A 13,467-nucleotide genomic window follows, 5' to 3' on the forward strand; every position below is an offset into this window, starting at 1 on the left:
CCCTGGAGTATGGTTATCGGCCACTGTCCCTCAGACACTCAGACTGCCAATTATTGCCTGCCACATTCCTTCATGGAAGGTCTGTACTTAAAAGCCTCCTGCTGAGCACTCAGTGCTCAATCATAGGAGTTCCATTTGTAGTACTACTGTTTATGATTTTGCCTTTGGATTTTGTTTGTATCATCTTGTTTATTTTGAGTCTGAAATAATTCTGGACCTTTCTCTGCACTTGGGTTAACCACCATCCACATGTCTCATGTTACAGCATGATTGAGACATCATGAACTCAGGAGACTATGAATGTCTGCAAACCACATTGGCCTACTGGGAGCAACTGTAGGGAGACCTGACAACATGCGTTGGGAAATCCTCACCACTCTCCAGAAACTCTCATACTCCAGTAGGCAGGATCCAATTTCGGTCGGAGTGACTGCCAATTCCAGGAATATTCATGCTTGAGACTCTGTCAATAAATATTTATCCCCCATCAGGAAGGTCTCAGAGCCCCCTGCTTGTCTCTTGACAAGAGAACCATCCAATTCTCCTCCACCATCTCCCTCCTCTGTCTGACAGAACTGGTCCTCACCCTGAAATTATTTCCTTCAGCTTCTCCAGTTTGCAGTTCCTGATGTTTACAGTACTCCATGTGACCACACTAATGCTTTGTACAAATGTAGTGTAATGATCCAGTTCAAACTTAGTGCACTAACTGATGAAGGCCAGTATGCTAAAAAGTTTTGATTTGCTAAGAATGCTCACAGGAAGATAATCTCAGGGTTGCATGTGGTGACATGTATATACTCTGATAATGCATTCACTTTGAATTTTGAACTCCCACTTTCTCTGAACCCAAGGGGTAGCTATGGGCACTGGTATGGGCTCAAGCTATGCCTGCCTCTTTACCATCTATGTAGAACAGTTTTATGTTTGAAACCTTGCCCATTTTACTCCCCAACTCTTCCTCCGCTACTTTGATGACTGTGTTGGTGCAGCTTAGTGCACCCATGCTGAACTCAGCAATTATATCTATTTTGCTTCTAACTTCCACACTGCACATAAATTCACTTGGTCCATCTCTGACACCTCCCTCCACTTTCTTGATCTCAATATCTCCATCTCTGAAGAGAAAGTCGACCGATACTTTTAATAAACCTATGCATTTTCAACCATAATTTTCTGGAGCGGTGGAGGCTGGGAGGAGATCTGACAGAGGTTTACAAGATTATGAGAGGCATATATAAAAGAGATAGGGAGTAGACAGGTTTGAAAAAGGGGACATAGGTTGAAGGTGAGGGTGGTAGTTTCAAAGGATATGTGGGGTGTAGGTTTGTTACTGAGTGTGGTGGATGCAAATACATTTGAGGTTTTTAAGAGAGATTTAGATAAGCACATGGATGGAAGGAAGATGGAGGGATATAGACATGGTGTAGGTAGGAGGTGTTGAAATTAGTGTTTGGGTATTTTTGATTTGCTTTCTAGCTGGTTCAGCACAACATTGTCAGCTGAAGAGCCTGTTTCTGTGCAGTACTGTTCTATACTCATTTTAAAAATGCCTCTTTTAAAAATAGTATTCCCTTTTCTCAGTTTCTTTTCCTCTGCCTCATCAGTTCCCAGGATGTGGCTTTCCATTCTGGGACATCAGAGATGTTCTCCTCCTTTTAAATTTGGAGTTTCCTTCCCTTTATTATTGATGCTGCCCTCACCCATATCTCCACTTCTCTTTCATCCAAGCTCACCCCATTTTCCCACTGCCCTAATAGTGAGAGAATTCCTCTTGTCCTTGCGTACCACCCCATCAGCCAGAGTATCCAACACATTATCCACTGCAACCTCTACTAACTTCAAAGGGATCCTACCACTAAACATATCTTTATCTTCTCCCCTTCAATTTCTGCAGGATCACTCCCTCTGTGATTCCCTTGTCTATTCCTCCCTCCCCAGCAATCTCCCTGAATGCATTTTGTTTCCCTGCAAGTGGCCCAAGTGCTACACATGCCCAAACATCTCTGCCCTCACTTCTGTCTGTGGTGGCCAGAGCCATCATGTTTGCTGTTGTGTGATGGGGCAGCAGGTTGAGGGAGGGTAGCAGACACCAACAAAATCAATAAACTCATTTGTAAGGCCAGTGATGTTGTGGGGGATGGAACTGGACTTTCTGACAGTGGTGTCTGAAAAGAGGATGCTGTCCAAGTTGCATGCCATCTTGGACAATGTCTCCCATCCACTCCATAATGTACCAGTTAGGCACAGGAGTACATTCAGCCAGAGACTCATTCCACCGAGATGTAACACTGAGCGTTATAGGAAGTCATTCCTGCCTGTGGCCATCAAACTTTACAACTCCTCCCTCAGAGTGTCAGACACCCTAAGCCAATAGGCTGGTCCTGGACTTATTTCCACTTGGCATAATTTACCTATTATTATTATTTAATTATTTATGGTTTTATATTGCTATATTTCTAGACTATTCTTGGTTGGTGTGGCTGTAATGAAACCCAATTTCCCTTGGGATCAATAAAGTATGTTTGTCTGTCTGTCTGTCTGTCATTCAGGGCCATAAACAGTCCTTCCAGGTGAGACAACACTTCACCTGCAAATCTGTTGAGTTTGTAAATTGTGTCCACTGCTCCCGGTGTGGACTCCTCTCTGCTGGTGAGACCCATTGTAAATATGATGATGACTTCATTGAGCACCTCTACACCATATGCCAGATGTGGTACTTTCTGGCGGCCAAACATTTAAATTCCAATTCCCATTCCTGTTCTGACAAATCCATCCAGGACATGCTCTTGTGCCAAGATGAGGCCACCCTCAGGGTGGAGGAGCAAATACTTTTTTTCATCTGGGTATCCTCCATCCTGATGGCATGAATATCGATTGCTTTCTTTGAGCCTATTATTGGGATTCCACAAACTATTTTGTCTCTGACTAGTGAGTCTCTCAAGTTTCCAAAGTCACAGGACTAACTCAGTGTGTGAAGCCCAGCTAAATATTGGTCAAAGCTAATATTTTCTTTCTTTTCATAGGAGAAGAACATGTATCTCTCAAACATAATTTTTTTACTTGGGACAAAATTCTCCCCAAATTTTGTCATCAGAGTGTCCGATTTAAAGTTTGCCTCATCAACTCGAAAGCTGTTGTAGATGTCCAAAATATCTTTAACAATTATATGTCGAAAGATAGATGCTTTCCATTTTTCCTCTTCCCCTCTGACTCTACTCGCCCCTAAATATATACTGAATTTTTGTTTGAAGCGTTTCCTGTTATAGAGTCATAGAGAAGTACTGCACAGAGTAGACCCTCCTAGTCCATGCAGAAGACATTTAAATTGCCTACTCCTATCAACCTAACTGGGATTATTGCCCTCCATCTCCTTACTATCAATGTACAAATCCAAACTTCTCTTAATCTTTGAAATCAAGCTTGCATGTACCCCTTGGTCAGGTAGTTCATTCCACACTCTCACAACCCTCTGAGTGTAGAAGCTTCCTCTTATGTTCCCCTGAAAGCTTACCTTTCACCCTTAAGCCATGTCCTCTAGTTGTTGTCCCACCCAACCTCAGTGGAAAAAGCCTTGCAGATTTTACAAACCTCTTTCAAATCTTCTCTCTGTTTTCTATGTCTATCTATCTTCTATCTGCACAGTCCTAAATTATTTAATTGTAATGCTCTGGTTAAGATTTGTACTGCTGTGCTGTGAGGTATTTTTATTTAAGTAATTTTCTGCAAAATCACTGTGTCCTGTTAATAATAGTGTTTTGTCTTTGGCGCATGAGTAAAGTAATACCCCTGACTTCTCTGGAAATGAGCTCCACCGTTTACGTGCACATTGCACTGGATGAACTGTAATCAGCCCAGTTAATTTTCTTTTCCTTTTCTATAAGTTTGTGTTCGAGACCCGGTGAGAGGGTTACAGTTGTAGGGGTCTTCAGGCATTCGGATGCTGTGTGAATGCTTGAATACTGTATAAGGATTCATTAAGTGCTTTATTTGTGTGCTAAGCCAGTGTTTAAACTGGTGCTTGTGGAAAGTGAGGTGCATCTTAATTAAAGTACTTTATTATGGTTGCTGTGGGGCTTAATTTTTGATGCAATTCAAAGAATATATCCTCAAGCAATGCTTTTGTTGTGTGCAGGGTCGATATTCAAATTCCCAATGAACTGCTACTTAGAGTGCTGTGTTCTGTAAAAGTAGGGAAAGTTACACTGATTGAATGGTATTTTTACCAATCGGCTGGTATGGATGTCGCGTTAGTCCAGACTTGTCATGGTCCGGTCCGTGAAATCTGTATTCCAGTTCAGATCCGGTCCATTTCATCCGTATTCCAGGTCTTCTGTTTTTTCCCTTGTTCTGTTGGGTGCCTTAATTGAGGCACCTGATTTGCAATTTGGACTGGCACATAAATACCTCTGCAAACCAGGGATTCCCTGGTTTATCTCTCTCCCCTCCCTTCTGAATCTCTGGCAATTACTTCAGCAGTGTATCTTGACAGTTACTTCGGCACTAACCTTCATCTGTTACTGTTGCCCGCTATCTTGCCTGCAACCTTGCCTGTGTCCTCGCCTGTATCATCATCAAATTCAACCACCTGAGTGAGTCCAGAGCCTTGCCACACCAAGATAAGGAACTATCTACCATTGAGTTTGGAACTGTCTCTTTGTGTCCCTGTGTTTAGCATCCGTGTCAAAGAAGAGTCCCGGCTCTACGTCCTGTCCCCAAGGAGGGTTCCTGACTCTGTGTGGAGCCCCAGCCCTAAGTCCTGTTCTGAAGAAGGGATCCTGGCTCTGTGTTCCGTGTACAAGTCCAGGCCGTATGTCCTGTTTCCAAGAAAGGGTCCCGGCTCTGTGTTCCTGTGCTCAAGTCCAAGGCTGTGTTCCTCTGTTCCAAGACCTAGTCTAGGCATCGTGTTTCAGCCCTGTCCAAGTCAGAGCTTCGTGTCCTTATCCGGTCCATGTTCTTCACCCAGCCCGGGAGTTCCTTGCCCAGACCGGTGCTGGAGATTCCTCGTTCTGTGCTGCAAGCCACATCCAAGAACCTTGTCCAGTCCAAGCCAAGGCTTTGTATTCCCAGTACTATCTTGTGTCTAGTCTGATCCTAGTCCTGAGTCCTCGCCTGTATCTGGGTTCCGAGCCTGAGTCAAGACCCATGCTCTGGATCCCTGTCCAGTCTCTGGCTTGGAGTCCTAGTCCAGGCTCCTAGTTACGAGTTTCTTGTCCAGGTCCCACTTTCCTAGTTTGAGTCCTAGCCCAGGCCGGGTGTCCATGTCTTGTTCAGGGCCCATGTCCATGTCCAGCGTCGTTTCCACTCGACTTCTCTTGCTTTCTGGATCATCTTAGTACTGTTCCCAGTACTTCAATGTGTGTGTCTTGCATTTGAGTCTGCTCCCAGTGCCCCCCCTTGCAACAAGATTACCAGTGACGTGATTGAAGTCGCGCTGCCCAGTGGGGTAGGGACGGGGCCATGGTCAGTTCATATCTCTGGAGAGGCGGGGGAATGTGGCTGATGGTGAAGATTTTAAAGTCAAGTTGTTCTCATTTCTGTGAAGTGAGGGAAAGGGGTTGTCCGATGTGAGAAGTTCTCATTGGCTGAAAATGTTTTCTGGAGTTACGCCTGCAACTGATGGGGAAGACAAATATGGGGCTTTGGCTGCACTGCTTGTATCACAAAAGGGGCATTCAACTGTCTGAGAGAAATTGTTAGAGGGTGTACGAAGTTGTGAAGGGAGCGCTGTCACGTGACATGATTGCTGCATGTATTCGAATGACCCACAAGATGCACCCTCCTCCATATTTTACCGAGTTACTCAGAGAAGTTAGAGAGGGGGAAACACGACTGAGAAATGGAACATTTCCGAAAGCTGAGTAATGTCTTCAGAGCACAGCAGGCCAGGTAGCATCTATAAAGAGAAGCGCTGTTGACGTTTCGGGCCGAGACTCTTCATCAGGACTAACTGAAAGGAAAGATAGTAAGAGATTTCAAATCTCTTACTATCTTTCCTTTCAGTTAGTCCTGATGATAGGTCTCAGCCCGAAACGTCGACAGTGCTTCTCCTTATAGATGCTACCTGGCCTGCTGTGTTCCACCAGCATTTTGTGTGCGTTTGAATTTCCAGCATTTGCAGATTTCCTTATGTAATGTCTTCAGAGGTAGCTTCTGAGGCTAAAGTGACCCCTGATGCCACAGACAGAGATTTTGAGGAATAAGGTGAAAACCATTCAAGCTGATCTGACTGGATAATGTTTCAGCTAAACATGACACCTATGTTGAGAACCATGACCCACCTGTTGGACCTGCAATGCTGCTGAAAAGGGTGTTTTGGCAATAGAGCGACCAGTACTTTCTACTGCAACCGTTGTCAGGAATGGGGGCCAGATGGACCCAAACGCAGGACGCAGACACTGAGGTACTAGGGGGAGGACAGGATGGGGATGCCATGGTATGTAAGGGTAGAGCTGGGGTTCAGGTAGATAGAGAGTCAGGCAGACAGAGCGGTGCGGGCTCCCGGAGTTCGGGCAGGCAGGCTGGTCCTACAGTTCGGGGCAGGCAGGCAGGTAGATTCCTTATGATGGGCCACAGGGATCCCGGGCAGGGCCACCTCCCAGGCAGGAACACAGAAGCCTGGGCCAGTCGCGGACACCTGGGCAGGTGTGGGGCACAGTCCATGGGAATCGAAGGGAGTCAAAGGTAAGAGTCCCTACGACAGGCCGCATGGATCCCAGGCAGGGCTGCCTGCCAGGCGGAAAACATGGAGGCCTGGGCCAGACGCGGACACCTGGGCAGGTGCGGGGCACAATGCTTAGGGAGCAATAGGTGGAAGGGGCAGAACCCCTGCCGGGCAGTGGCAATCTGACCGGAACTGCCGGATGGAAGCAACGGGTAGGAGGGTGCAGAAACCCCGCCGGGCAGCGGCAGTCTGGCTGGACCTGCCCGACGGAGGCAACAGGTAGGACACTGGGTCCAAGGTGAACAGCAGGAGTACTGTGATACACTGGTAAATTGGGAAAGGCAACCAACAGCGTGGCAGTGCAAGCAAGGAGAATAAGGCAGAAACGCAGGACCATCTCAAGAGAAGCAGGGGAACAAGACCAACCAGATGGAGCATATACAGAACAGTCCAGCAACCAGGGCAGAACAGGATTTCAAGCTGGGTGGCAACCAGGGCAGAACAGGATACAGGACAAAATGACCACCCACCTGGTCCCAGTCCCAAGGCCCCTTATAAACAACTGCAGCTCAATGAGTCACAGGTGTGCCTCCTTGAGCCAGGAGGGTCCTAACTAGTTCACGGGTGATGGGAGGGACAACTGCAGGACCCAGTGTCTGGAGCACTCGGACTGGATTGAGACCTGGAACATGGATTCCGGACCGGACCGGACCCTTACGACCATAGAAAAGATTGATACTTCATGCAAGACTGTGTGGGACAGGAAAATCTTTGGAAAGTAAGTCAGCGTTCAATCAAACAGAGGAGAAGAAGCAATATGGTGGGACCTAGTAAAAGACTGGCCTGACATTCCAATCAGTGTATTAAAGGCAAAACGCTATTCCTGAAGGATTCTGGAACCAATCTCTGATGCATCCATTCTGATTGAAGGTGTCGATGCTGGAGCCATACTTGAGGCATGTTCTCAAGGTTTTATTTCAGCACTTTTCTGCAAAAGCAGAGTGTCCTGTTAATAATAGTATTTTTTGTTTTAGCTAACGATAAAGAGCCATGTTGTCCAACTTAGGAATGTTGTGTCAGCCAATCAGGTATGCCTTTGTACGTGTTGTAACTTTCTCCCCAGTGGAAGATGCGGGAGAGCTGGATAAGGTCAAATGGCTCTCCACTTCCTCTCTCCCTCGATGACCAAATTGCTGAGGGCTCTAGCCAAAGAACGGGCTGTGAATCTCCTACATCCAACCTCCATTGGGAAACACCTTGCTCCCCACCCAGCCTGCTGACAGTTGCTGACCAGTCCTGCATAGTTGGAGAGCTACCTTTCAAAGGCCTCTTCCTAGCGATCTTCCCATGGGACTGTCAGCTCCAGCAGCACCACTTGCTTGGTAGACTCAGACTCAAGGACAATGTCTGGTCACAGGGTGGTGGCTGCGATATGGTTGGGGGACTTCAGCTGCGTTTGAGGTTCATCAACAGCTGCCAGTCCCTTGCAGAGGTCAGGATACCTGCAGATGTTCTTTTAACCAAATAAACCATATAACAATATAACAATCACAGCACGGAAACAGGCCATCTCGGCACTCCTAGTCTGTGCCGAACTCTTAATCTCACCTAGTCCCACCTACCCGCACTCAGCCCATAACACTCCACTCCTTTCCTGTCCATATACCTATCCAATTTTACCTTAAATGACACAACTGAACTGGCCTCTACTACTTCTACAGGAAGCTAATTACACACAGCTATCACTCTCTGAGTAAAGAAATACCCCCTCGTGTTTCCCTTAAACTTTTGCCCCCTAACTCTCAAATCATGTCCTCTCGTTTGAATCTCCCCTACTCTCAATGGAAACAGCCTATTCACGTCAACTCTATCTATCCCTCTCAAAATTTTAAATACCTTGATCAAATCCCCCCTCAACCTTCTATGCTCCAATGAATAGAGACCTAACTTGTTCAACCTTTCTCTGTAACTTAAGTGCTGAAACCCAGGTAACATCCTAGTAAGTCGTCTCTGCACTCTCTCTAATTTATTGATATCTTTCCTATAATTCGGTGACCAGAACTGTACACAATATTCCAAATTTGGCCTTACCAATGCCTTGTACAATTTTAACATTACATCCCAACTTCTGTACTCAATGCTTTGATTTATAAAGGCCAGTGTTCCAAAAGCCTTCTTCACCACCCTATCTACATGAGACTCCACCTTCAGGGAACTATGCACTGTTATTCCTAGATCTCTCTGTTCCACTGCATTCTTCAATGCCCTACCATTTACCCTGTATGTTCTATTTGGATTATTCCTGCCAAAATGTAGACCCTCGCACTTCTCAGCATTAAACTCCATCTGACAACGTTCAGCCCATTCTTCTAACCAGCATAAATCTCCCTGCAAGCTTTGAAAATCCACCTCATTATCCACAACACCTCCTACCTTAGTATCATCGGCATACTTACTAATCCAATTTACCAGCCCATCATCCAGATCATTTATGTATATTACAAACAACATTGGGCCCAAATCAGATCCCTGAGGCACCCCGCTAGTCACCGGCCTCCAACCCGATAAATAATTATCCACCACTACTCTCTGGCATCTCCCATCTAGCCACTGTTGAATCCATTTTATTACTCCAGCATTAATACCTAACGACTGAACCTTCTTAACTAACCTTCCATGTGGAATTTTGTCAAAGGCCTTGCTGAAGTCCATATAAACTACATCCACTGCCTTACCCTCATCAACATTGCTCGTAACTTCTTCAAAAAATTCAATAAGGTTTGTCAAACATGACCTTTCACGCACAAATCCATGCTGGCTACTCCTAATCAGATCCTGTCTATCCAGATAATTATTAATACTATCTCTAAGAATATTTTCCATTAATTTACCCACCACTGATGTCAAACTGACAGGTCTATAATTGCTAGGCTTACTTCTAGAACCCTTTTTAAACAATGGAACCACATGAGCAATACACCAATCCTCCGGCACAATCCCTGTTTCTAATGACATCTTAAAGATCTCCGTCAGAGCTCCTGCTATCTGTACACAAACTTCCCTCAAGGTCCTGGGGAATATCCTGTCAGGACCTGGAGACTTATCTACTTTTAAATTTCTTAAAAGTGCCGGTACTTCCACCTCTTTAATTGTCATAGGTTCCATAACCTCCTTACTTGTTTCACACACCTTACACCATTCAATATCCTTCTCCTTAGTGAATACCGAAGAGCAGAAATCATTCAAAATCTCTCCCATCTCCCTCAGCTCCACACATAGCTGACCACTCTGATTCTCTAAGGGGCCAATTTTATCTCTCACTATCCTTTTGCTTTTAGTTTAACTGTAGAAACCTTTCGGATTCACCTTTACCCTATTTGCCAAACCAACCTCGTATCTTCTTTTAGCTTTTCTAATCTCTTTCTTAAGATTCCTTTTACATTCTTTATATTCCTCGAGCAATTCCTTTACTCCATGCTGCCTATATCTATTGTTGACATCCCTCTTTTTCTGAACCAAGTTTCTAATATCCCTTGAAAACCATGGTGCTTTCAAACCTTTAACCATTCCTTTCAACCTAACAGGAACATAAAGATTCTGTACCCTCATAATTTCACCCTTAAATGACCTCCATTTCTCTATTACATCCTTCCCATAAAACAACTTGACCCAATCCACTCTCTCTAAATCCCTTTGCATCTCCTCAAAGTTAGCCTTTCTCCAATCAAAAATCTCAACTCTAGGTCCAGTCCTGTCCTTCTCCATAATTATATTGAAGCTAATGCTATTGTGATCACTGGACCCGAAGTGCTCCCCAACACATACATCTGTCAGCTGACCTATCGCATTCCCTAACAGGAGATCCAACACTGCCCCATCTCTAGTTGGTACTTCTACGTATTGTTGCAAAAAACTATCCTGCACACATTTCACAAACTCTAAACCATCCAGCCCTTTTACAGAATGAGCTTCCCAGTCTACGTGTGGAAAATTAAAATCTCCCACAATCACCACCTTGTGTTTACTACAAATATCTGCTATCTCCTTACACATTTGCTCTTCCAACTCATGCTCCCCATTAGGTGGCCTATAATACACTCCTATCAGTGTTACTACACCTTTCCCATTCCTCAATTCCACCCAAATAGCCTCCCTAGAGGAACTCTCTAATCTATCCTTCCAAAGCACCGCCATAAGATTTTCTCGGACAAGCAATGCAACACCTCCTCCTCTGGCCCCTCCTACTCTATCACACCTGAAGCAACTAAATCCATATTTAGTTGCCAATCACACCCCTCCTGCAACCATGTTTCACTAATAGCTACAACATCATAATTCCAGGTATCAATCCACGCTTGAAGCTCATCCACCTTTCTTGCAATGCTCCTAGCATTAAAATAGATACATTTAAGATACTCTCCACCTCCTCCTCTCTTTTCATCCCTAACAATGCCTTCAAATTTATTATCCTTTTCTTTCTTCTCCCCTACATCTTCGGGCTGAGCGCATCCCTTCTCCATCACCTGCCTTTCCACCCTCACACACTGTCTACTTACTTGCTCTACTGGTGAACTAACCTCCTCTCCCATAGTTTCCTCAAATTGATTCCTGCCCCCCCCCATCTTACTAGTTTAAAGTCTTCCCTGTAGCCCTAGGAAACCTCCCCACTAGGATATTGGTCCCCCCCCAGGATTCAAGTGTAACCCGTCCTTCTTGAACAGGTCACGCCTGCCCCAGAAGAGGTCCCAATGATCCAGAAACTTGAATCCCTGCCCCCTGCTCCAATCCCACAGCCACGCATTCATCCTCCACCTAATTCCATTCCTACTCTCACTGTCGCGTGGCACAGGCAGTAATCCCGAGATTACTACCTTTGCGGTCCTTCTTCTTAACTGCCTTCCTAACTCCCTATACTCTCGCTTCAGGACCTCTTCCCCTTTCCTACCTATGTCACTGGTACCTACATGTACCACGACCTCTGGCTCCTCACCCTCCCACTTCAGGATATCTTGGACGCGATCAGAAATGTCCCGAACCCTGGCACCAGGGAGGCAAATTACCATCCGGGACTCCTGATCACCTTCACAGAACCGCCTGTCTGAACCCCTTTTGGTGGGTATTGGCTGCTCCCCAGCTCTGACAAAGGGAATGGCCTGCTTGGAGGGTCAAGACCACTTCGCCCACTCAACTCCTGCACTGATGACTTCAGCGATGGTCTTCAGGACCTGATCATGCCTTCATTGGTACCGTCCCTCACCAAGCGACTTTGTGCAGCCGCTGAGGATGTGTTCCAAGGTTCCTCTCTTGGAGCACAGTGGGCATGCAGATGACTCTTTTTTGCCCCATCTGTTCAGGTTTGATGGGCTTGGAATCACATCGTACACTGCCTGGATGAGAAATTGGATGCAGTGTGGCTCGGCTTTCCAAAGCTCAGCCCATGTCACTTTCCTCTCAACCACATTCTCTCATCTTGTCCAAGCTCCCTGTTGCTTCATTCCCACCGCCTTGCACGTTTTCGTCTCCTCCACTGCTGCTCTTACCTCCTCCTGAACTAGATGGCGCCTTTCCTTCCCTCTGATGGTGTCCATTTGGGAGTTGGAAATGATCCTAACCCAGCTCGGCATCATGTGACCACTCCCACCAGCCTCGCCTCTGCTTCCTGAACAGCTCCCCTGCCCTTCACTTCCTGCCAGTCCTCACTTGGATCCCTGCTCTAGGCACCTTCGGATCACTTGAGTCCCTATACTGTACCGCTCCTGTACTGCACTATACCATCGGAATCCGGAATGATGAAGAAGCAAAAATGTTTTTCAAAAATATCGGCTTTTGTGCTGTGTGGTTTCACTGTGACAGGAAGTTTTCTGGTCTTTGGAGAAGAGCCAAACTGCTCTTTATTGTATTTCCATCCTCCTACCCTGTTGAAAGTGAGTTAGTTCAGTGTAGTGAACCGCATACTCTCACAAAACAAAAACAGAAACCGCTTGGACATTGTTAGGCGTGGGGATTTAAAGCTTTGTTGTCACAGCTTGAACCAGATATTTCAAATTTTACTAAAAACCATGAAGCTCAAGGATCATATTGATGTTGATGTTGCTGTACCGCGCATAGTTTCTGTGTAATCTCGGTTTAAAGATAAAAAAAATTAAAGCAGAATAATTTTTCTCATGCTGGCATATGGAAAACATGTTTTTACATTATTGGGGCCCGGAAAGAGGGACGTTGGCAAGTATGAAAGTGCTTTAGAGCGGAGATGGGCTAGTAAAGGTTAGGAAACATTGACTTAGATTTTCCGTAAGAAAATATTTCATGCTTCTCTCACCTGAGTACACGGAACATCGAAGCAACTCGCTCTCTTGCCGGCAGCTTCTCTCCGTCGGAACCTAGAATCGAAAGTCAATCGAAAGGGGAATTTACTGCTGAAATTCTCTCTCCCGAAACTTCCGTGTTGTGCTGCTATTCGTGTTGGCATACTGTGTGCGCTGATTGGTTGAGTGTGAGAGTGTAAGAAAGAGTTTGGTTGTAGCGTTTGTTTGTTCCGTTTTCGTTTGTTAAGTTTTAAATTTTGAACGCAGCTACTTTTATAACTTGTGTTTCGTTGCCTTACATGCGTCGCAAAGGATATCCCCCTATAATTACTATATACTATACTATATATAATTATATAGTAGGGAAGTTGTTGTAAGCCTAACATGGCGGCACGAAGAATCTCTTCGCGGTATAGTTTTCAGGCGGAAAATGCTAATCGATCAGGGGACGCATATCTAGAAGGTCCAAGCACACACTAATTGTGCGGCATTATCTGG

At 45.5% G+C, this 13,467-nt stretch overlaps 1 protein-coding gene across 1 annotated transcript in view; it reads right to left on the reverse strand.

Moving 5' to 3' along the window:
- LOC132383167 (guanylate-binding protein 1-like) overlaps positions 1 to 13,117 on the reverse strand; it is a 33,186-nt gene extending 20,069 nt beyond the window's left edge. Inside the window, exon 1 of the mRNA XM_059954038.1 lies at positions 12,984 to 13,117. Within this exon, the coding sequence (XP_059810021.1) occupies positions 12,984 to 13,000 (17 nt within the window). The 5' untranslated portion in view covers positions 13,001 to 13,117. The remainder of the gene's footprint in view (positions 1 to 12,983) is intronic.
- Between the last annotated feature and the right edge of the window lie 350 nt (positions 13,118 to 13,467).

Source organism: Hypanus sabinus, chromosome 29 (genome assembly GCF_030144855.1).
Source record: "Hypanus sabinus isolate sHypSab1 chromosome 29, sHypSab1.hap1, whole genome shotgun sequence".
Taxonomy (NCBI): Eukaryota; Metazoa; Chordata; class Chondrichthyes; order Myliobatiformes; family Dasyatidae; genus Hypanus; species Hypanus sabinus.